Consider the following 24,915-nt stretch of genomic DNA (forward strand, 5'->3'; position numbering starts at 1 on the left):
TCTTGATTTTTTAAATTTCACCTGTCTTACAGCAAAGATTGTTCAACTCAAACACACAAAGAAGACCAGGTTTTACTTGCAGGAAGCCAGAAAATACAAATTAGTCACCATCTTAAAAGGAAACGCAACACGTCATGTTAGATGACTCAAAAGTGCTTTGGGGCATCTCATTTTTAAAAATGTGCTTTGTAAATAAAAGTGACTTTACTTGATATAAGCTTGATAAGATACACACTGTGCTTTACGTACATGAAGATACAGGACCCATGTTGACAATAGTGCAGAAGAGAGGCGAGAAGAGAGCGCTGACAGGGTGGAGTGAAGGGTGAAGACGAGTGTCAGGAGTGATTATGACTAAAGGATAGCAGCAAGAGTGAAGATGATAGCGAGAGGTGGTGTGTTTGCTGGGTTTTGTTTGGAGCTGACAAAAAGACAAAAGCCAGAGGTGGAGGTGGCACAGATGGAGATCAGTGGAACAGCTCAGGTTAAGCAGGTGGAGACAAAGTCAGAGAAACAAGAGATGGTTTGTACACGTGCAGAAGTCAGATAGTAGATATGCCGGACAGACGATGGTAAAGATGGAGCTGCCAGGCAGGAGGAAAAGAGGAAGATGACACCGAGCATTCATGGATGTAGTGAAGGAGGACATGAGAGGGTTGGGCTCACTGAGATTTCTCCTGAGAGTTTAATATTTACACTGAGGTGACTTTTGCCACAACATGACAAATTTCTCATCTTTGACTGTTTGTTCTGTGTGTCGATGATCAGACTGCGCTTTGGAGCAAATTGTCAAATACGGAGAAACCTACTACATCCATCTTAGCAACATTAAAGGACCCATCACCCTGGAGTTCAGGTATGGTCATCAGAGTGAATCAGTACCAAAGCTGGAATCATTTTCTTTACAGATTGTTTGAATGTTTTGAATGTGTGATGAGAAGATCCTGGAAATGGTTAAAAACAAAAGCCATAAAATCTAGAAAAAGGGAACACAAAGCAGAAATCTAGAGATAACAGATGGGTGGGTGACAAAGGCCAAAGGGCTGTATACACAGAGGACTGATCACACATTAGGAAACAGGTGGGAACATCCAGGGAAACATTAAGTAAAAGCACAGAAGACATACAAAGAAAAACAGTTACCAAAAATAAACCAGAAAGACACACATGACAGAGAGAGGGGACGACTAGAAACACACAAAGGAATAACAATAAAACACATACAGAGGCTGCTCTCCAGCTCCTTCTGTGTTACATCTATTGCGTATTGAAATAAGCCAGAAATGAATTAATAAAGAGAAGAAGAAACAGGGCGGTTAACATCTCTGGAAACATCCTTAATCGCAGTCACTGTGTTACTTTATCTGTTCTGTATTATTCTGATTTTTCACAATTTTTAGGCCCAGTCCGTCTCAACTTAATCAGTCAGAGACGCAGTACACAACCGAGCCTCCACCTGTGGTGCTGTACGACCAGACGGGTGTGTTGGCAGAAGAATACATGAAACGCCTCAGCGTGTCGGAGAAGCGTGTGGTGCTGCACTCGGTCAGGATGACAGATGAAGGCAGCTTTACAGTAAAAGACAGCGAAGGCAAAGTCAAGATTCGGACCTGCCTGAATGTCAGAGGTAAGTGAAGATCTGAGCTTTACAGCATCCTGTCGGCTTTAATCGATCACTCTGTGTTAAAGTGAGTCATTCTGTGTGCGTGCAGATGCTTTGTGCCTCTGACTTCCTGTCAGTCAGTAGCTCTTTTCTTTGTATTTTACTTAAATTCTACCACAGCTCTTGTTTATTTTCCCCGAACGTATTTGCACTTCATGTATTATTTTTTCTGCTTGGCCCACCTGCAGTGACTCTGCCCCCAACTGGGGTTTGTGTGTGTAGTTCTTAACCACACAAGCCTAAGGCTACACTTATAAAATTTTGCCTGAGGAGAAAAAAATCCAATTTAGTCAATAAAATAAAGTGTCAGGTAAAAATAAGTAACCTTGGGCTCTATGCAAGAAAAAAACTGTTGATGCACAGTAAGGCTAATTTTAAATATTGTTAGTTCAGAGTGTGATTTGAAATAGAGATTATAAAGTTTTTGCAATATTTTTCTACCTAATCAAAAGTGACAAAAAAGCCACGAGACAATCATTCAGCTGGTGTTACTGAACCTGCTTTTAATCAAGTCTTAACTTCAGCTCTTCTGATATGTTCCTGAGGAAATAAAAAGCACTCAATCCTGTGTTTACTGCAGTCACAGTAGTAACAGATGGCCTCCTCAGTTATTGTGTTGTGATTGGCAGTCTCCAATTTTCTCTTAATAAATATGTCCTGGAACCAGAAAAAGGGTCTCTAGAGGTTAAGTAGCCGAGTAGCTCGATGTGCCCGTCATTTATTAAAGCCTCCATAGTTTTTAATAAGTGATTTGCTTTTTGTGCTTTTCATGTTTTCCTAGATTTTCGCTAAATGGTCATGTTGGCTGAGTGCCACTGTCTTAAAATCCTTAATCTCAGAAAAGGTCAAAGTCTTTATTAAATATATTAAAAAAAAGGTTAAACCCACCTATAGGGATTCTGAGCTCAATCAAAAACACATTTACTTTGGTGAAGGTTACAGAGCCAAAATATTACAACTGAAGACTGATAAATATCACTGAAATTAAAACACCGCTGAGTTTCTACAGCAACACGAGAGCTTCTGTGAGGCTGGTCTTTGAGCTAAATGCCAACATTTGCATACTTTCATGCAGATAATGTAGTTATGTACCATTTTAATTAACTAGTATTATAACAATATACGGCTAAGCCTCGTGGGAGACTTTATTATGAGTAATATAGATGTTCTTTTTCATAACTGTGTGGTTTTGTGTTTCAATGTCATGAGTAATTTATCTCATTGGGAGGATGAATGTCCACCAAATTTCATTAACCAAACTCATTAACCTCTAATCAGTTCATCCCATGTTTCAGTCCAGCCTCAGTGCAGCAGACTCATTGAATGAATGATTGATATGTTGCTTCATACTCAATAGTTTCTCCGTGCTCCACCAAGTCAGAGTGGGGTCCTTCCTGCCCACTGCTGTTTGTCGGGGGTGTGAAAGGGAACTGAAACGCAGGACTCACAGACACAAAATAATAAAGTGAAAACAAATTTTTTTATTTGGAGGAATGTCATAGTTCATAAATGAGGCTCAAAATGCAAAACAGATGTTCAACACACTCAATTGCAGGAACCTAAGAGGGAAAATTAACAGTTGCTGATACAAAGGACGAAGGGAAACTGGGGCTATATAAACACAGACACTGAGGGTTAATCAGGGAGTTAGACACAGCTGAGCCTCAAAGCACAGGTGAAAGTAATCAGGAGAACGACACAAGTGAAGTAAAACTAAATTTAAAACACAACTAACTAACTAAAACAGAAAGGAACTAAACTGGGAAACTGAAGACACAACAGTAAACTCAAAATGAGAAGTCAACAAAAGAAGAACCCGAGGAAACTAATACTTTTGTACGAGCAGTAACTGTAACTAAACGTAAGAAACAAAAAGATAATGTAAGACATAAAGACTCAAACAGAAAACCAAACAGATATTAATCTCTGGCTCTCTGCCACTGCATGTCTTTTATCCTGTCTTCCTTCTCTCATCCCATGCAGCAGATGGCCACGCCCCTCCCTGAGCCTGGTTCTACCGGAGGTTTCTTCCTATTAAAAGGGAGTTTTTCCTTCCCACTGTCGCCAAAGTGCTTGCTCGTAGGGGGTCATCGTTGTTTTTTTCTCTGTACGTATTACTGTAAGGTCTGCCTTACTGTAATAGGTACAGCGCCTTGAGGCGACTGTTGTTGTGATTTGGTGCTGTATAAATAAAATTGAATTTAATTGAACTGAATATTGTTTAATAAGATTTTTAAAAAGTCCAAAAGACATACAACCCTGGGTCTCACTGGCCTAAAGATAATCTGGGAAAACATCCCTGTTTTATTATTATTAAACATTTCCACATGTTTACATGTAATTTTCACCAGTGCAGCACAATGGTCTGTTTTAAAGACAACTATTTTGCTGACCCCTTGTCTTGGTTTAGGACAGCAGGGCATCCACAGACCCCCACTAATGCAGGCTGGCTTAGAATCATATGATTACGTTTGTGGTGACACATTTATATCCTGTGTTTATGCTATTGTGGTGAGCAGCATCAGATTTAAGTTTTATATTTGCTGCATTTAGAAAAATTAGTCTTCCAACAGGTTAAATCAAGTTTAAATTTCTCTGAACACACACACAGAACTATGTGTGTTTTTTGGTCTGCCACAGATCACCTGTATTTCAAGCACCTCGCTTATGGAGACAACTTCAACATGCAGCTCCACCTGCCCTACTCCAGCGTCAACGTCGTCTTCAAGCCCAAATCAGACAGTCGGGGCCGAGCCATTGTGGACGAGGGGGTTGTGGTGACGCCGATGGACCCGCTGCTGGAGGGCAGGGTGAACGTGGAGGGTTCACATCTCACCTTGAAGAAGGTCCAAGTGTCTGACTCGGGTGTCTTCAATGTGACAGACCTGGCTGGGCATCTTGTAGCTGCTGTCTACATAGATGTAGCCCGTAAGTGAAAAAACACATTTAAATGAACAACATGCTCTGTATTGCTGTTGGCTAACAAGCATAATAAACTAATTAGCATAATTTTTGTATTGTAAAAATGCAAATAAAGACACAGAGAGGGCTGCTAGCATGTTTGCAAGTCAGTGTAATACAACATGAACTACATGAACAAAGGCTGGAAGCAAAGAGAGACAGAGCACCGGGCTTACCATCAAACTTTTATCGTATTCAAACTCACGCTGAGAAGTTGGAGCATCAGAATCAATACAGAGAGAGGAAAGTGCCTCTGACTGATAAATGAAGGACAAATGATGCCTGAAATCATTTCCAGCTTTTTTGCAGCTAATGGGACCGTAGATTACAAAAGAACCTCGTGTTGTATTAAATAAGACTTGAAGCTAGCATTTCAAATCAAAAACTCATTAGGAAAGTGTTTGCTGAGTCATAGATGAACTGAGCTGTGAGATAGTTTCCTCAGCCAGAGGAGTCGCCCCCTGCTGGAAATGAAAAAAGCATTTTTTTCTGCATTTTTTGCAGCTTAGCATTTCAGGTCCAGAGGCTACATACAGCTGTTATACATTCATTTCTGATTTTCCCTTTTTTAAAGAGCAGACACTGAAGCTGGTCTTTCTGTGTCACAGTGTAGTCATAAATATTAATAATTTAAGCAATAACATGCTGAAGGATGTACAACACTGCAGGCTGCTGACATTTATGTGCCTGCGTGCCCTCGATGTATTTCTATTTTTATATAAAGTGTAATACAAAGGGAGTCAGAAGAGCAGAAACCAATGAATAATAAATAAATTAGTGACATTTTACTTTAATACTTCCAGTTTAACATTTGTGAGTAATATTTATAAATATAATAAATGCAAGTGGATAAGAGCACCTTAAATCCCCACATCGGATCGTTTAATTCCTGCTGAGGAGAAAACGCATGATATTTATCATGGCTCTGCAATTGTGTTTTTCTGTATTATAGTTCACGATGTTAAATGCTTATTTATTTCTTATCAGTTTTATGCGGGCGATGTTGCCGGCACATGTGCACGGATGACTGACGTGTTAACAGCAGAAAATGATGAGATTTAAAGGAGGCAGAGATGAAAGCTGATATCTGTTCTTTCAGGGTTTTGAAGCATCATTCCTGTTGTCACAGAAGACTCATTATTACTCGCCATGGTTGTTTTTTCCTTACCCGTCCTCGTCTGTCTCGCTCAGCTTATAAGCTGCCTCCCCTGACTCTGGCCATCCTCGCGCTGCTGGGCCTGGTTGCCCTCATGCTGCTGGCGTGCCTGCTGTCCTGCATCTATAAAGTACATAAGAGGAACGAGAAGAACAAGAAGTTGACGCTTATTGCTCAGCAGGCTGGCAAGAGTGACGGCGAGGCTTTCAGACAGGTAACCCCCATCTTTAGTTCTTTATTTCTCTTGGTGGTGTAAAAGAAAGTGAGCAGCAGGACAGTGATGTCTGTGATGGGAGGGAGAGGCAGACGGTCCTGCTCCTGCTGTGGGAGTGAAGATGGTCAGCTGGTCAGCTTCCTCCCCTCCAGTGCTGCACCAGGCAAACATGTTCACACCCAAATTAAACAGATCACCGTTGCTGAGGACGACTCAGTGGAATTGAACTACAAAGGAACATTCCCAAAACTGATATCCAGGGATGCTGACACAGACAAAAGGACCCCGAATTTAAATAACATAGAAAAAAACATGCACACCTTTTTTATAAACATAAATACACATACACACAAAAACTAGTTTTGATAAATTAAGACATACATAAAGACATCGGACCATGTATACATATGATTTTGGAGCAAGTAGCAAGTCAAGCCTGATACTGCAAAACTGTGATTTTTACTTCCATTTCTTGTTATCATACGATTCTTATTCTTATTCACTGATGAATTCTGGGTACTGCACACAGCTGTAGCTTACATACTTACCGACCTCTGCCAGAGTCCTTTGCTCTGAACTGCACAGTTGCAGAAGTGAGACCAGTGAATCCACATCTCCTTTTCTCCACCTCTTCTTCTTCAAATGATTTTTTAATTGCTTCATTAATAGCTCGAGGTGCAAAGAGTGACTTTTATATGTTAATGATGAATTTATTGCTAAAGACCAGAACCAAAATGAGGCTTGTGCATGTGCATAACATTTCATAATGACTAAGAATGTAAAAGAACACAGATGCCTTTATAAATATGCTTTTCTGCTGTGGGCATTCACACAGTTTTATTTGTGAGTCTGCACAGAGTTTTATGCCTCTGGGCTGTGGTATTTTTTAGAGACTGCACTGTGCACGATACTCATGATTAGTTTCATTTTAATAATTAAAAAAAAAAGACAAATCCATAATAAATGTCTCTTAATTGGAGCAGAAATTGTTTAGAACCCACCAGGTAAAAAAAACTTGATTTTCAGTTGATTTGTTCATGATTTATAGTAATTTAGTGCCGTTAATCAGCCTTTAGAGAGTCTGTGTTGTTTTTAAAAAGTAGTTATAACACAAAGCCTTTTTGAGCTGTGGTTATTATTTTGTTTCTCATTCTTGAAATGTCAATTTTGAATAAAATATATTTTAATTATGCTGAGCCTGCAGAGACAAAAACAAACTGGTGACTGTTTTCCAATCAGCTCTTTAAAATCCTCGCTTTCTTTGATTCACCTGCTCATTACCGGCTGATCAACTGACGGATTGGATGATTTAGAAGAGTTGACAGTTAACCCCGGCTGCTCACCCGGCGTCCCCAGGAGGCGGTTTGTTAACCAAGTGAATTTATGGATTCCCATTAAAACCCCATTACACACCAAACAGATGACTCGCCTATAGAAAGCACCTAAACATCACGCTCAGAAATTGATCGCTGTGCCGAGGGGACGCCGGTTCGATATGAGCAACTAAACTGTTTGAGGAAAATGTTCAGATCAATTTTATGAGCATTTAATAGAAAAGGCAGTGAATGCTTAAATCAGTCTGCCTGATAAATGAAGAAATAAGAATTCAGTCTTTTGATGTAATTAAAAATAGTTGGCAGGGATAATCGTTCAGCTTCAAACTAATTTAGACAGAAAATAACAATTTTTCACTGTTTTAACTAAAAGCTGACTGTGAGGTCATTAAAACTAGTAGAGCGTTAACACTTTGCTGCCCAGAATCCCCATTAAATGATCCTTTACACCGATTGGACCAATTAAAAACCTGCTGCAGGCAGATGGCTCACTCATTGTAAACAAACCAGCTACAGCCACAGAGACTGATGGCCCTGCAGATCCTATTAGAGGATACCAAATGTTTACAATAACAATATGTCACATTAATTACTTAATGGAAAGGCTAAATTCACAGTTGTGTCACGATGGATGGATAATTAATGTTTCGGATTTTGCATTTTAAGCTGGATTCTCATCAAAAATCTAAATGTTTTATGGCTTAATCTTAGCGCTGCTTCACATTTCAGTTACTTTTTTTATTTGTAGATTAGGTGACATGTCTTTAGCCCATGTAGGCGGGTTTTTTTTGCATTTACTGCACGATCCCCAATCCACAAATACATTTTAGCTTTACTAACCAATGACAATGTGACAAAAATAAAAATATGAGGTATCTTCCAGTCATCACAGAAACATAAATGCACGCACTGGTTTTTATGCTCTCTGTGTTTTTTAAAATATTTAAGATGTTAGATTGAAAACTGTTATGGTGCATTAATGTTGTTTATCTTGCTTCAGCTTCATGAGTGTTTAGTGAATTGAAAGTATGAGCGTGAAAAGAGGCCTTCATGCTCTCAGCTGGATGTCTCTGATTTCTTGGCCCGGCTAACGCTGATGCATGTGCGTTGCGTTTTCTCCCTCTTACTTTAAGGAGCCTCACACGGAGCCTCTTCTTGGTGAGAGAATTGCGTTCTGGCCTCTTTTACTGCTGCTCCCCCTTCTTCGTTTTGGTGTCTGAACAGATGTGTTGCTTTTGTGGCAAATAAGTTCCTTGATCAACTGGCTTTTGTGCGACCCGACCATTGGTGACAGTTTCAAAAACGATGTGTTCAGTGTGTTTGAGATTGTATGAAGCCATTAAAGATATTGAGCACTGGCACACTCGATAAATCCTGGACACGAGAGAAACTGCTATCAATCCTAATGAACAAGCAGAGGTTGATCGAAGACCTAATTTGACAAAAAGTCGATAAATTACCGTAAGTGGATCTGGCTCTACGACTTGGAACAAACTGTTTCTGTGATCCTTGCAGACTTTCAGTAGTCATGTGACTGAGCTGCATCCTTTTTAATTCACTTTATAAGGTTATTATGTGGATGGAGTTTGATTGCTCTACATTAATGGGGTAAAGAATGCAATATTCCACAGTGGTCGTACAAAATTAGGCAGTTCCTCTGTTTTTACTGTCAAAAAATGAGATTTGAATTAGAAAAATCAGTTTAGATGTTATATCTTATTCAGGTTTCACAGCTCAGCCAACTTTAGGAATTGTCTTGCAGGATTTCAGTCACAGTTTTGAGCCAGGTCGGGGTGCAAACACTAGAAATGCCCATTTTAACAAGTCATTTAATCCATTATTAAGTCTCAAGTTTTTTAAAACAAGTAATAATCTCAGTTGATGAAGAGGAGGGCTGTTTCTGCTTGGCTCCATCTGAGTTTGGGAACAACAGAAACAGCTTTACTTGCTTTAACAAAAAAAAACTTTGATTTTTTTAAAGTTTCCCTCCACTCAGAAATTTTATTTTCACTAGTGGCTCTGCCTCCAGTGTTCAAAGTTTGTCTGGAAATATAACTTTAAGGTGTTCAAGCAGGAATGATGATGCTACACTAGAAGTTAGCTGTGGTTCAATAGATGACTTTCACTAGCATGATGTGGAAACTTGAGGTTTGATTTGCACATATATTGAAAATAACCCTTCAGTGGTGTATAGGAGACACCTTATAGGCCAAAAGTATTACAATTTTGAAGCGGAAGACATTTGCGTATTCATAAATTCAGGATTTCCCATTAAGACGGAGGGCGACTATGTCATTTTAGGCATTTCCAGGAGGCTAATTAACCTTTTTTTAAGGGAAAAACTCGGACTCGAATCATTCTTTTAAACAGAGTCTGCACACATGTCTGGAGGGGATCTTTAAACTTCAGTATAGTGATTGAATGACCTGTTGAGATGGCTTTAACCTCCTCAATATTGGCGTAACTTCAGCTGGGAATTTCTAACTTTGAGAAAGTCACGCTGATATCACGTGTGGCGCTTTGGTTCCAGCATCAGTGAAATATTCCCGCTCCGTCCCTCCGCTTCTTCTCTCCCCCACTGCTGGTAAAACCTCAGAGCACTGCAGTTACTCATAAACAGTGTGGTTATGATAACTGCTCATACTGAAGCTTCACTGCTAGTGTAAAACCCAGCCAGCTAAGCGTGCACACGTTTCTTCTTCTTCGGTGGTGTTTTATAGTGTGGCGTGAATCACAAGGTAAATATGCAGTGTAATATTTGTGGGTGTACGTGCTGTTTGTGTGTTTTAGTCGCTAACAGAAAGGCAGTGTTGAAGAGTTGTGTGCATTGTATGTGTATTTTGTTTGTTTGTTGTTGTGTAGAGAATTTTACCTGTGCAGCCAAACAGCCCAGAAAGTGTGTGTGTGTGTCAGTTGTTTCCTTTTAATGTGTGCGTGTTTATCTGCATTCAGTGTTATGTGTTCATTTTTCTCGAGTGATGCAAAGTAATAAATTAAAATGTGACATGATGTGAGACACCCCCCATTTATTTGCTGCTTTTACATTTACTCCTTAATGACACCAGTCATGAAAAATTAGTCTATCACTTGATGCCCGGTCGTTATTCTTCCAGTTGCTTACCGTACATTATTCACAAGTAAGTTTCTTATTTTCACATTAAACTGTTGTTATAATTTGGCTTTGACTTTTGTTTTTCATTATAAAATATTAAATAATCCATAACACTTCTTACTAATAGAGCTCGGTCTTATACATACATTTTCTTAACTGCTCTGGTCTGTGGGCGGCTGGAGCTGATCCCAGCTGTCACAGAAGTTTTTTTTTTAAACTTTATGGTAAATGGCCTGTATTTGTATAGCACCTTACTAGTCCCCAAGGACCCCAAAGCGCTTTACACATCCAGTCATCCACCCATTCACACACTGTTGATCGCAAGCTACATTGTAGCCACAGCTGCCCTGAGGCGCACTGACAGAGGCGAGGCTGGCGGACACTGGCGCCACCGGGCCCTCTGACCACCACCAGTAGGCAACGGGTGAAGCGTCTTGCCCAAGGACACAATGTCCAAGCCGGGGCTCGAACCGGCAACCTTCCGATTAAAAGGCGAACTCCCAACTCTTGAACCACGATCGCCCAATATTTATATTTTTACGTAGTGAAAATGGAGGCTGCTCATAAAGGTAACCCAGTAGCTCTAACACATAAATCAAACCAAAAAGTGACAGAAAAGGTTAAATGAAAGAGTTCTTTCTATCCCCTCAACTCCTTCTGGAGACCCTGCCTTGGTGCTGTCTCCTGCCTCTCTCCTGATGCAGTTTTTTTCTTATAATTCCCTGTGCATCGGAAAAATCTCAACAATCATATTTGCCCTGGTTAAAAGTTCAATAAAAAATGGATTCCTGTATCAGGATGTGACAAGCTGTAAATTAGAAAGTGTTTTCAAAGAGACACAAAACTGCAATACAGTGAAAAAGTCTGTAATTTTCCAGGTCACAGGTAAATCAAGTTAAGCATGTGTTTGTGTGCTTATTGGGTAATCTATCAGGTTTGTAAAGTGATCTGATTTAAAGTCTTATTAAAAAACATTGTTTTATTGTGTAACATTCTGCTCATTTATTTATGTATAACAAGTTTAAAAATGGTTAAATGCTGTGTTCTGGATCCTGTCGGGGGAATTCCTCCTTAGAAAGAAAGAAAGAAATCTTACAAGCGTGAATCAGGTCAAGACTTTTCCTTTATCACATATTTTACATGCACAGGAAATGTGATTGTAACAGGATTTCACACAAAAAACCACAGCTGTGATTCTCGGTCTTTCTACAGTCTTACTCCTCTTTATAAGTTCAGGCTATGCCTCGAAGCCAAGCTCCTAAAGGGATTAACTCTCCCCTGGTTTTAACAGATAAATAGCAGGCTGCTGGCCTGAACCCTCCATTTTCCAAGAAACAAATTATGTGGAACATTCAATTATGATTTATTATCTAACATCTAACAATCCTTCCAAGAAATGTTCTCATGTAAAACTGTTTCAAGTCTCAATTTAGGCTTAAAACAGTAAAGTTATGCATTACAAGAACATAGGTTTTCTAAAAATATGCTACATATTACAAAAACTCACTCTCTTTATGAAGCAATATGTAATTTCAACTAGAATATGTTGGACACTTTTTTCATCCAAATTGGGGAAACTCGTTTCCCTCCAATTCAAAAAACAAGAAATTGTTTCGACGCTGTTCACAGTTACAACTTAAAGCTGCAAAAAGTCATTTGAGACTTTACAGATTTAAGGCGCTATTGAGCAATATCACTTCTTAAAGTGTTAATTAAAAAAATCTGTCAGCTGCTTGGACAAAAGCTCTGAAGTTGCTCACCAAAGATGGCTAAAAATACCGCGTCATGGATGCTTTTCAAAATAAAAAAACATCCTTAATTTAGCCTTAATTAAGTTTCCATCAAAGGGTGATTCTTCTCGCTCTGTTTATTTTAACTACATTTACACTACAGTCACTGTTACAGCTCACTACTGTTAAATAAATATCAGCTGCTGTTGCTTCAATTTTAATCAGGACGTTAAAAATTTGAGTTGCTTTTGAGTTTGGATTTCTTTGCTTTCCTTGTGTTTGACGTTTTTGATTTTTGTGATTGTGTTGTTGTGTTTGTGGTTTATGACTTGATGATGTTATCGGTATTTCCCTGCTCTTTCCTTTCCCTCAGTTTTGTCTGTGTCTTCAAGCCTTCTGGGTTTCCCTCTGCCTCGTTCATTCAAGTTTAGAATATTATTTCAAAGTTTTAGCGTTAGTTTTTTATTTTCTATTTATCTTCACCTGTATCTTATCTCTGTACTTATATAGTCGTGCCCTCCCTTTAGTCTTTATCTCAGCCCCTCTCCCCTGATGTGCTCTCCTGGCCGTCCTGCATTTATTTCCCTGCACCTTTTCTAACAAATATTTACCAATAAAACACATCCTGACCTGTGATTATTTCAATTTTTCATGATTACTGATGATTGTGGGAGAAATGTTAAAGCAGCAGAGCCTTCCAGCCCTCACTGTATTTGTCTCTGTGCGGTTACTTTTTCTGAGTGTATGTTTGTGAGTCCTAACGTTTTGTTTGTGATCACCAGTGATGTACTGTACATTTGTGTTAATCTCTAATGTGTGTTAAAGCTGTGGTGTTGTGTGTGAGCTTGATGTGTGTTTGCGTGTTGACAGCCGAGGTTGAGATGACAGCAGGCGGCCTCGCTGTTATGGATTTTCTTGTAGCTGTTAGATCTCAGACGTGCGTGAGAGGATGTCAGCAACCTTTCGAGACTTAACCCAAGAGACCGACATGAAGCTCAGATCAATCACGCCTGACTCATCACCTCACCTGACCGCCTGTCTCATCCTTTGCATTTTATTACATCCATCTCACCGTCCTGCTCTCCTCTCTACATCTTCACTATCTGCTGATTATTTCTTCCACTTTAAGTCTCTTCTGTCACATTTACTGACGTTTATCTTACTCCTGCTTGCTGTCTGTCAAATACCATGTTTATCTTTCCAGCCCCCTCCTCCCCCTCTATTTGTACTACTTCTTTGCTTCCCTCGCTGGTAAAAAGACATCAGATATGGAACTTCTTGCTAACATATCAGCTGCATTTATTCAAAAAAAGTTAAAAAAAAGTCAAAGTTTTCATCCTTTTTATGTTTAGCGGATATTTTAAAGGAATTTTTTTTTTAAATTTTGTAAACTGGAGACAAGCAGTGTGCTCCTTCAATCATTTACCCTTCAAACACCACAGAACAAACAACAGTAAATTTCCATGCATGATAAAAAAGTTCTGCGAGTCCAACCATAACAGTAACTTTTAAAGCAATAAAATTTCTTTATACTCTTGAAGGTCATGTTCTCATACATTTCTAAACTGTTTCGATGAACCATGAATTCCTCGAGTCACACTGTGCCACGTCACGTCATTGCTGACACACAGCGCAATAAAAAGGTGGAAATGTTTAGTCCTCCATGTTTAGCCCGCCCATTGCTCTTGGCAGATTTGGCTTTTTGCAGCTTTGCATCCGTCTCCCAGATTTTATTAGAAGAGATACGGTGCACACTATAAAACCACAAGTTGAAGTGATCAGAACAGGTGTTCCTGTGGGAGCTGAAAAAATAAGCAAAAGAGTACCAGCTTTACCAGAAAGACTACCTTGAAGTGGATGCCAACCAAGTTTTAATCAAGTATGATTTTATTTAATTAATAAAGGATCTTGAAGTTAATCTTTTTTATCTGCACAGCCTCCTCAGCAGGATTCTCTCTCTAAGCACAAAGTCAGTCGTTTGCTTAATGCCGACTGTAATCCACACCGTTCCCTGTCTGTGTCCTTATCCCTCCACTGTGCTGACTAATGGACAGTTTATTTAAAATGCACAGACCTCTCCTGTTTACGCCTTCACACTTTTCTTGTACACATCTCCACTCATCCCGATTTTTCTTGCTTTACCTTCTTTTTTAGCACATCCATCTGGCTCTTTCTTGTCCTTTTTAAAACTTTCAGAGTGCACCTTGAGTCCATCTACTGTATCTTCAATCTGCCCCCATGCTGTCTTCCCTGCAGTTGAAGTGAATAGGCACTTGTGAAATATTGTAACTCCCCCCTGGGCTCTGTTTCCTCTCAACCTCCATCCCTGACATGAAGACAAAGAAGTGCTCTCTGTCATGTCACACAAGGATCCTTTTTAATCTGTTTAGGAGCTTTCTGTGCAGTTAAATGTAGCCTGTGTATGTGTGTCATTGTCCTGTAGTAACGTAAAACATGTATGATGAAACGATGTGTAAACAGCTGCTGTTGAGGGTCGATTTTTACATGCATCCTGCATGTTTGTATGTGTCTTTCTGTGTGTGTGTCTGCAGGTGGTTCGTGAGGCTTACAGCAGGTTCACCGAGGAATCGCTGACACAGTCGATGTGTGATAAACCCATGGAGAGCACAGAGGTCACCATCAAGGTCAGTGGTGGAAACAAAAAGCCATTAAAATGCAAAAACATGTTAAAATGATAAATAAAACATAGCAGAAATTAAAAGATCACAGCTTCAAACTTGGTTTTTTAGCTGCAAATTCATAGATATTTTAATAACCATGCATCAACATAGTAACACATAATCTGAAAGACAGATGAAGAGAAAGATGATTCACATCTTGGCTTTCAATGGGCAAGTTTGTTGCACAGCTGAGCTTTATTCACTCTCATGGTTCTTACGTGCTCATAAAACTGTACAATCCCCACGACCAGCTGGAGAACTTTGTGGCGTGTTAACTTTTTAACTTTCGTATTCAAAGTTTGAGCTATATTAGATTTTATAGACCAACACTATAAAAAATATATATATGAGACATTTAACATGATGGTCTGTGGATGTGAAGCAAGCAGTCAGCCATCTGTGCAGTGCACAAGTGTAACGATTAGCTGCTAAGGAATTGCTCTGCATTCCTGGGTATAGCCTGCAGCTGTGCAGTGGTCATTGGTTGTGGCTGCCAGTGATGATTACATCGACCCTGAGTATCTCGGGCCTTTTCTGCTCTGACAGTGTTTCCAGATTTTCCTGGGATGCAGCTGTATGGCTGGCAGAGAGGTACAGGTTGGAGCAGCTGATCTTTGTCTCGTCACATTTTCACCAAGTTCAGACGTGGTGCTCTCAGGGTCATGTAAGGCTGCAGCAACAGTTCAGACCTGCACGCCGGCATCTGGCATGCAAATAAACTGGCCTGGAGCAGCTTTGTCATTTGCAGCATGATGACACTGATCACAGTGTTGTGCACACACTGATTATTTGTATTTTTGAGACCACTGGCATAATAATGTAGTAAACTGAACCTTTTCTAAGGAGTTGAAGTGAGCGTATTTGTACTCGGTAAACAAATTACGGCCCTGCCATTGACTAAAATCAACAGGAACCAACAACTACTCAAGTTTGTGTTATGTAAAGGTTTAAAATTATATGCTGAGAAATGGATTAAAACAAAGACGGAGAACATATTCAAATATTCATGATATAAAACTCATGTTGCTTTTTTGACTAGTGTAAACCTAAAACTAGATGCATTTTTGTTCAGCTAATAAAGGATAATAAGAATACTGGTGTGTAGCCAGATGAATAAGCATTTTTGGGCTCCAGCTTCTTATCTTTGTGCGATGTTGTTTGGTCCTGGCGTGAAAATCAGGCTAATAGGTCAACAGAAGAAGAGTTTCACCATCAGCTTGTATAGGTTACATAATTGTTAGTGATAAGAGCTGTAGATACAAGAACGATTAGAGCAATATCGTCTGAGACTGAAGTCTTGATCTTGATTATGAGAACAATCTGAAGCTTAATAATGTCCAACACCTGGTGTACTTTTGGAAAAGTTTGCGCTCAAAGTAATATATTAATCAAAAAAAGATTAAAAAAGATTTAAAGACAGAAACATCATTGCCCATCTTTGTGTTTGAGATTGCTCAGAAACTACCTGCTATAAAATGTCACCTCAGTGCCAAGAGTAATTAAAATGCAATCGACCTTACACGCTGCACTCGGCAGTGGAACAAATTAGACTCAAGTTTATAACTGCAATAAAGGAGTAAAGAAAGTGAAGTGGTCAAGGTTCAGGGAGTCCTTTAAAACGGTTGATTCAAGCTCCCGCAGGAATTCTTGCTCTCCAACGTGGAATATCACAATAAAACTACAGTTCTTTTCTAAATTTGTTGTTTCAAAAATCAACGCAGCAGCATCTGGATAAAATTTAAATTAAATTTAGTCTATTGTTACAAACATGTCTTACAGTTAATGTTAAATTGAGTTTTGTTGTCTTACATCAACATGCATGTGACAACAGAGAGCTTTGAATCTCAGGAACAACAACAATGAAAATGTGATTTCTACATTTAACACTGAAAGCAGGTGTAGCCCACATCTTACAGGCCAAACATTTAGTATAACTCTGATTTGATCTATTCGGGTGTTTTCTTTATCATTTTGCTGCACCTCTTTGTTTGTGTCCATGTAACATAAGAGTAGGGATGGCTGCAGGAGATGGTGAGGTAAGTCTATAAATACGGTTGGAGAAATGTACATAAATTATTCACTTTTTTCCTCTGACCTAAATTTTAACCACTTGTTTTTCTTCCGTTCTTCGATCCTATATCACCTCCTTCCTTCGTCTCCTACGCCCTGTTGGGGGTATCTGTTTTGTACTCGCTTCGACTCCTGCTTCTTTTGTCTTTTCATCTCAGCCCTCTGTCCTTGTATAATATTTTCCTCTTTACCCTTCTACCTGGCTTTCTTTTGCTTTATCGCCTCTCTACTTTCTAGTTGTTGTTTTTTTCAACTTTACTTTGTCTTACTTTCATCTTTTGTTGGGTCCTACTTTCTCCTCTTTTACTCTTCTTTTCCTCCTTTATCTTTCCTTTCATCTTACTTTGCATCCTAACTCTTCTGAATTGTATATTTATCTTGCCTTTCATCTTCTTCTGCCTCTTTTTATGCAGGGCCTCGAGGTGTCCAAACCAGGCTGCTACCACACTCTCAACTCAGATAACTTTTTGGAGATGAGTGACTCCGGAGTCGAGTTCACCAGCTCTGGCCTCCCACTGGACAGCGACACAGATGCTGCGATGACCTACGCTTCCCACAAGCCCCTGCTGAATGCCGCTTCCCCTCCAGCCATCTCTGAAGGATCGCACTCCGAGGGCTTGGAGGCCACTGTGGTCCCTGATGGCGACCTCAGCGCTAGCCAAACCCCTGACTCTGCCTTGAGCCCCATCTCTAATCCTCACTCGCTCGCAGCTGCGACCCCTGATGGAAGCCTCCGTGGTGCTGCATCGCCGGGAACCGCCTCCAGAGGCACTGCTGAGTCAGATACGGCCAAGTCGGAGGGAGGGGCTGAGAGTGGAGAAGGTGAGCAGAAGGAGGAAACGGCCCAGAGCACCTGAGAGGGAGTACCAGGGTGTATTTTTTTTTAAGCTCACCTCTCCCAACATATCCACAGTCGTCTGGCAGGAACTTATCATATCTCACACCATCAAGTCCTTCGTCACTGCATTTGAAGCAACATCACAGACAAACGTTAAAGCTTGGATCCAGATGTCTAGCCTAGCCTAGAAGAAAATAACTAAAGCAGCAGATGCTCAAAACGCACAATGCAAAATTTAAAGCTCTGAAAAATGAAAGGTAAAAATAGAACCCCCCCGAGCTGTATCAAAAGCAGCTCCGTGCATCTGGAAAATGCATGCATTTAAATTAAACATTAGAGTAGCTATCATAGTTCAGATCTACAGGACATTGCTGACATTAGAGTAGACTGCATGCCTGCTAAAGAAGCATAGGCTCACAAAAGAAGCTGTGATGACACGAAAAGGGTAAAAAACATTCATCACTTTTAGGGAAACGGCTGAAGGGGATCAAATGATTATGATTCCTGTGAAAACTGGTCAAAAAAAGGCGACAGCAGTGTGACAGTTTGACAGGTAGAGCCAGCGCGCGTCAAGGAATCAGACATTATTTTCTAGGACCAAGCCTACTAACGACAATAACAGCAGAGAGCGTCTCCCTTTCCAATGGCGAATCTCAATGCGTTGCCTCTGACAGCACTTTTGTCTGCTCTCACTGCATCAGACAAACACAGTGATGATTGCATTTCAGCCCACCCACACGCAGCCTCTCTATTATTAACAGTACAAGCATGTCAGAGAGCGCCTCCACATCTCTGACAAAAGTGCTTGTTTCAGCAGTCATTTACCCAGAGAAAAATCTACTCGAGGTATTATTTCTCAAAAACCTGCAAAGTGAAACAAGCTAGATTAGATTGAGTACCCTACTACTAGATGGCTGTTTCCCTTTCTCTTATATCCAGTGTGTCAAATCTGCCAAATTCAAGGCATCATCTGGAGAAAACCGCCTAAACGTCCACTTCATCTCACTCGCACTAATGATAAAAGCTAAAAAAAAGAGGGGAAAAACAACTAACTGCAGAAACTGTCCTCATCTGTTTTACCCACCCAAGGGAGTTGTCACAAGCCCTGTCAGAGGAAAATAAAATCCAGAGACTAGCGTTCAACACGTCTGGGGCTTTTGGAACGGCTCCTGAGAACGTAATTGGATTCTCGGTCTCTTTGCAGACGGACCAATTCACGGACACCGTCGAGTGAGGAGCGGTGATAAAAGAGACGACAGAGATGGAACAGTGTTCTATTCGGCGAACAGATAAATGACTTGCATGATTTAAAGCCCCCTATTTTCATCTCAGCCCCAATCCATCTCACGGTGCTCCAATTATTGTAGCCCGGTTGTTTGCCAAAATGAAGTGAGTGGAAAGGCACAGTTTGGATCAGTCTGCGATAACGATGCAGCCCGCAGCCTCAACAGAAGGAGACTGAATAAGTCGTGAGAAGTGGAAATGTGTGTGTGTGTGGAGGGGGTGGTTCGTGTAAACCGAAACAACATTATTAGACACTCAGTGCTTCGTATGGAGGAATGAGTCAATTCAACCAATTAAAAACAGGAAATTAAAAAGAGGAGAAGATACAAATCACAAATTAAGAGTTAAACTTGTTGCTTGTGCTTTATGAATCCCAACTTATCACATAATTCACTATATGATAGTCCAGTGTTGTTGACTTAGCTGTTACAATGTTACAATGTTACAAAGGCATCGCTAAAAAAATCTGTTCAATCACTGAAGTAAGAGCAATATTTAAGTTTAAGTGCTGCACGGCCACCTTTCATCCATTCAAGGGCATTCGAATTGTGAAATCGTGCTGCAGATTTGAGCTTAAAAAGTGTGATTTTAAAAAGAGGCCACAGAATGGGCTGGAGATGTAGTCAAATCTCTTTTAAATTACATCCTTGAATAAAATCAGCTTTTTCTTCTTCTTTTGAAGGGGCTTCTTTTCACATGAGGAGGTTTGGTAAATTAGCGGTCACTTAAGAGCAATCAAAACATTTTGTGGGAGAACACACACAGACGCTACAGGTGAGAAATGGAATAAGTGACGGCAGATAAAAAGTTTTTTAAAAGAAGCATGAACAGAGTCAATTAGATTAAGCTCTCTCCATCCTAACAACTGCTTCTGAAAGGAGCTCGTGGGCTAATCCAGGTCACTGGAAGCTGATTTACACCGCAGTACGAGGCATCTCACGGCGCTGATGAAACGGCGTCCAGGCATGTCCTGTCCTCCGCAGGGCCTGACAGTCCGTGATACCACCAGGGTTGTGTCACGGAAACATCAGGCACACGCTCCACCCTCTGAATCACACCCGAACCACGCTTATCTTCATCATCGAGTCCACATTTCGATATCACTATTATGGCTGCCATTGACAGCTGTTAGCAGTACGGCTACCTCATGCTGTAACCGAATCAATGTCAACTGGAAAAGAGAGATTTACGATCCAAACCTCCCAGGGTGACTAATAGCTGTCAGACAGGTGCAGATAATCGATGCCTGGCAAAGAAAAGCACAAAATTTAACAAGTAATCCCTTTTTAAATGTTAAAAAGGGTCCATACTGTATTTAAAAAGGGTAAAAGATAAGAAGCAGCTATTGTAAATACAGTAAGGTGATTAGCAAACACAGACTTTTTATTAGCTCGTTCCCTTCTTATTCAGGAAAACTTAGTTTGAATTGCGTATTTCAGTGTCATGTGTTTACAATGACTTGTGTGCCCTACATTAATGTGACTGAATGATTTTATATGGCTGTTTTCTATGGATGTGCTTTTGCTCATGTGTAAACTGAGGGGCTTCCAAAACTCTTGTTAGGTGAGCAAATTGATGGTCAGTGGAGTTTCAATTAATTCTAAAGCAATATTAGTATTATAGCACTTACACATTACTATCACCCACAGGAAAGAGGAATCAGGCGTAGCACATCCTAACATGATCATGTTCACTTAGGTATCCTTTTTTCACAGTTGTAAATATACAGATATGTGATCTGCATGTGTATAGTGTGAAAATACTAACATATTTCTTACTGCAAGGCTTATGCAAGATTTTATACTATTAAAAAGCTGCATTTATCCTTTAACCACACATCGACAGTAAGCAGAAAACTATGCCTTTAGCTGGGAAGACTCGTAGCTCATGCCATGTTTGTGTGTTTGGGCCTCGGTCGTGATCTGTGAAGTCCTTTCATCAAAGCTGATGTCAGCAGAGACTCTGCCGCCTCTGGGGTGCAAAGCATCAAGAGCGCTGTTGATTTAACCTCGCACTGCCTCCGAGACCGGGGCAGGAATGTCGGATTCACATAAAGTTCCAGAAATCCAACCAAATGCAGGCCAGTAGGATATAGTTACAGGATAATAAATTGATGATATGTAAAGAAACGCATCTGTTTCTCATAAATACGCGCACGCTTCTTTGGTTTCTTGCCCAAATTTGTAACTCCAGGAAAGTCCCAGGTGATTCTGGTTGTGCCTGAAATCATTCACTCATTCGTTATAAGCTGATGCCTGTAAAGGAAGTTCTGTGTAGACAGCTGTCTGTGATCAAACCTTCTAATATCAGTCAGGTGACTCTCTGCTGCTGTCACAGAGTTAAAACATAACAGCATCAGCTTAATAAACTGGCAGTATTTTGGGTATTAATGCTGATTTTCTCAGTGTCATAAACAGAACATTTTACCTTTCAGCACAGCGTGCGATGGCATCTTTTGTAGTAGTTGTACTTACACTATTTAGTAGAGCATTGTGGTATATTTTAAGTGCACGATAGGGAAAAAGGATACCAGACACTTAGACGTAGCATATATATTCACTATATATACACAATTCACTATATTCATATATATGGAGAGAGAGAGACATAAAATTGTGAATGATTTCTGATGCATCGTTTGCTTGCATGTTTTATATAATTATTAACTAGTAGCAGAGTTGGGATTTTTTTCTAAGTTACAGAGTGTCTGAAGGTTTGTGATAAGGTAACATGAAGTGCATCCTGTACCAAGGCCAGGGCTTATCAACTTTAAAGCATCAGATACACGTTCCTCTTGTGATCATGCTGCACGTAACCACCAAGATTCAGATAATTCAGCCTGTTAATTTACAGGCTAACCTTCCTTAGAGACAGCTTAAGCCATTTATCTGGCATCTGCAAAGCTAGCAGCTAGATGGAAACGATGCATCTTAACTAGGATGCTGTTCTTGTCGTGCTGCCAGACGTGTTGCAGTTTTACTGTGGCACAAGAAACATAATTAGCATATTATTCAAAATGTTGCTGTATGCTAAGTCGAATTTTTTAAAAAAGCTCCATTTAACCACAGCGGGGTATATATGCTGCACAGGCTGCCAAGATATTCAGCAGATATATGGAGTCCTTTGTGGAGCCCCAGATACTGCTCAAGACAAATATCTGCCTGCTATGCTTACTGTTCGGTCTGAGCTGTTATGAAGTTATCACATCAGAATATCTGAGATGCATTCATCAGGAAGATTTAACATTTACGTGCAGATATTTCAGATCCTGGTTGACGTTTTATTTTGTGTACTTCAATTTTGAGAGCAGCATACTTTCTCAAATGCGTTTTACTTCATAAAGATGAAAGGTTTCAGATCGAACATGCATCGTAAAGCCTCTTTTGGAGGGCACTTTGTGCTTGGCAGGGTGAAAGGACACCGCCCTCCTTTGGATCGCAGCCTGTGCCTGCTGGAATAATAAAACTTTAGGTTCAGGCAATCACGGCTGACATAGGCTTTATGAAAGGATTTCACTTGCTGTCATTCATCCTCAGTCTGATGTTTTCTCTTTCATTACACATCTGAGCTGCTATTCACAAAGCCTCTCAGAACAGAAGTGTTGATCCGTGTGTGGGTAGGGGGAGATTTAATAAAATGTTCTTTCAGTTCTGGTAGATTCGCTCTCCTGTTAATCTACTATTCTCTGTAAATCCAAAGAATGTAATAAAAAAAAACACGAAATGATGTCTGCAGTGTGGCAGTGCGCTAATACCTCTGATCATAACAGAAATACGCTCTCGCACGAAATATCCACACTACTGTTCACTGCAGCTTCTGACTCTCACATCAATTAAATTTAATTCACTCCAGTTCAAATCAGTGGCTTTTGTGATTGAATTTAGTCTCATCTCTGATTCATGACGGATAATTGGAGAAACTAATTGGAAAGCACTTATCACTCCGTCACTCTGAGTGCAATATTTTACCACGCTAATGTTGCCGGTAATCTTTTGGACAAACTGATCCCGGTTCGGCAGCACTTTGGCTCTGAGCAGCATTGTGAATTATTCAGAAATGCGGTGTACCATTTTCTGCTTGAAATCTGTTTTGTAGTCAAACTTCTGACCTATCGCGAGCCTCCCAGCACCTGCGGATGTTTTTCATGTAAGAAAAGGTTAATAAATGTACGTATGAAAAAAAATCATATAATAAATGTCTTTACTTTGAAATAAATGTACTTGATCTCAGAGGAGAGAAGTGGATATGCTTAAAAACTCACCTCCTTTGAATGAATGACTTTCATTGTCTGGGCTTTTTATAGCATCACATTGAGCACCAAAAAACTAGTCTATCTGTGCTTAGTATTTCTCCTTACTCTGATATTATAGCCTATACCCGCTGTCCGAGTATACCTAAGAGTTAGTGTAACTGCAGCATGCCGACCAGTAGATTGCTTGTGGGACAGCAGACGTGACCTAATATTGATAATAATAATGTGAACTGCACTTTTCTGTACAGCCGGCCACCAGAGTTCACTGTGAACTCGTGGCTGTTGTTTCCCATGATCCTCCTTAACCTTACAAAAAAAGTCACCTTTCACTGCAGGGATTCAGCTGCGAGTGTGAGTTGAGGATGAATATCAGTGCTTTTTCACATGTACTTTTCTGCCATATGTTCATAAAATTGATTTTCCTTCAGAAGTGGATGTTTGTTGCATTTATTAACACCCAGTATGAAATAAATGATAAACGTGTGAAATATTGAAGAATTTTGCCTTTATTTGATTTAGTCTTGAAATGTGTTTTTATCATATTTAACTTTTTCATTTTTGTTTTTGACAAAAATAAAATGGCATGCATTAAAATGAGATTGCCTTTGATCTGGTGTTCTCCTTTAACACACAGCTGAATGTGCATAGACTGAAATTCTTAATTGTCAAGTTGATGTCTATTTCAAATCTGAAATGCATGATCTGACTCTAAGTGGCATTAAAATTTGTATTACAGATGTTTAGTTTATGTGACTGGATATTACACTGACACTGGGTGCACCTTTCATCATGCCCGGTCTGTTTATTAAGTCTACCTGTGTGTTTATCTCCTTGGCTTAAAAGGATCAGGTAGTCAGGGTGGTTCTTGAAGCTTAACTGGATCCTCCTTGTTGTTTTAGCCCATCAGAAGTATTGTCATTGTCGATATTACCGTAGCTTTTTCTGCAAAAACACATCTCTAATGTTTTATTTAGGACTGTGTTTGAAGTTGTTTTTTTTTTAGCGTGCTGGGATCGTTTCACTTTCTCTTTCAGTTTGATCGCCCTGTGATCTTTTGTCTCCGTGGACTTTACACTAAAAGCTAGAAGGTGACTGTTTTTTATCAGCTGATTTGAAAGTGAAGTGTCTCTCTTTATGCTGAGCAGTGGGGTTAAACGGAGAAAGTAATTGAATGGCAAGCCTCTAATGTCTGATGCAAAACAGTCTTTAAGCAGGTTAACGTTTTTAGCCTGCATTTTTGGAGTAAAAATGTGAGAAATATGCAGGTTGTGCTGAGTTCTGACTAATTTTGTGAAGAAAAAACACTGAAACATAGAAATCTGTGTTAATATTGTGAGTCTAGGTCACAGGAAGTGAGACAGAACGATTCAAGGAGACATGATTGTACCTGTTTGAATGATACCAGGAATTCTGGTCCGATTGCTTTCCTCTGTTTTTTCTTTTCTGATGAACATCTTGCTTTAATTTGAAAAACAAATCAGGTCTTTCAGGTCTCACATGTAGTCATTGACTCTAACAATACTTCAGTGTACTGCCATAAACAAGCCTGGTTTGCTTGAAGGAACAACAACATGTGCTTATTTGTATTACCTTTGAGACCTTTTGGCATAATGGCACATA

General features: G+C 39.9%; 1 protein-coding gene across 2 annotated transcripts in view; it reads left to right on the forward strand.

Moving 5' to 3' along the window:
• Positions 1 to 19,899, forward strand: part of LOC146643243 (uncharacterized) — a 31,185-nt gene extending 11,286 nt beyond the window's left edge. For both annotated transcript variants that reach the window (XM_085396359.1, XM_085396360.1), the window contains 6 exons: positions 769 to 856; positions 1,401 to 1,627; positions 4,304 to 4,591; positions 5,816 to 5,994; positions 14,723 to 14,815; positions 17,335 to 19,899. In XM_085396359.1, the coding sequence (XP_085252485.1) occupies positions 769 to 856; positions 1,401 to 1,627; positions 4,304 to 4,591; positions 5,816 to 5,994; positions 14,723 to 14,815; positions 17,335 to 17,778 (1,319 nt within the window). In that variant the 3' untranslated portion in view covers positions 17,779 to 19,899. The remainder of the gene's footprint in view (positions 1 to 768; positions 857 to 1,400; positions 1,628 to 4,303; positions 4,592 to 5,815; positions 5,995 to 14,722; positions 14,816 to 17,334) is intronic.
• Positions 19,900 to 24,915: the final 5,016 nt, after the last annotated feature.

The sequence above is a fragment of the Rhamphochromis longiceps genome, linkage group LG22 (assembly GCF_057381845.1).
Source record: "Rhamphochromis longiceps isolate RC_006_pf linkage group LG22, R_longiceps_female_GT1.1, whole genome shotgun sequence".
In the NCBI taxonomy this organism is placed as follows: Eukaryota; Metazoa; Chordata; class Actinopteri; order Cichliformes; family Cichlidae; genus Rhamphochromis; species Rhamphochromis longiceps.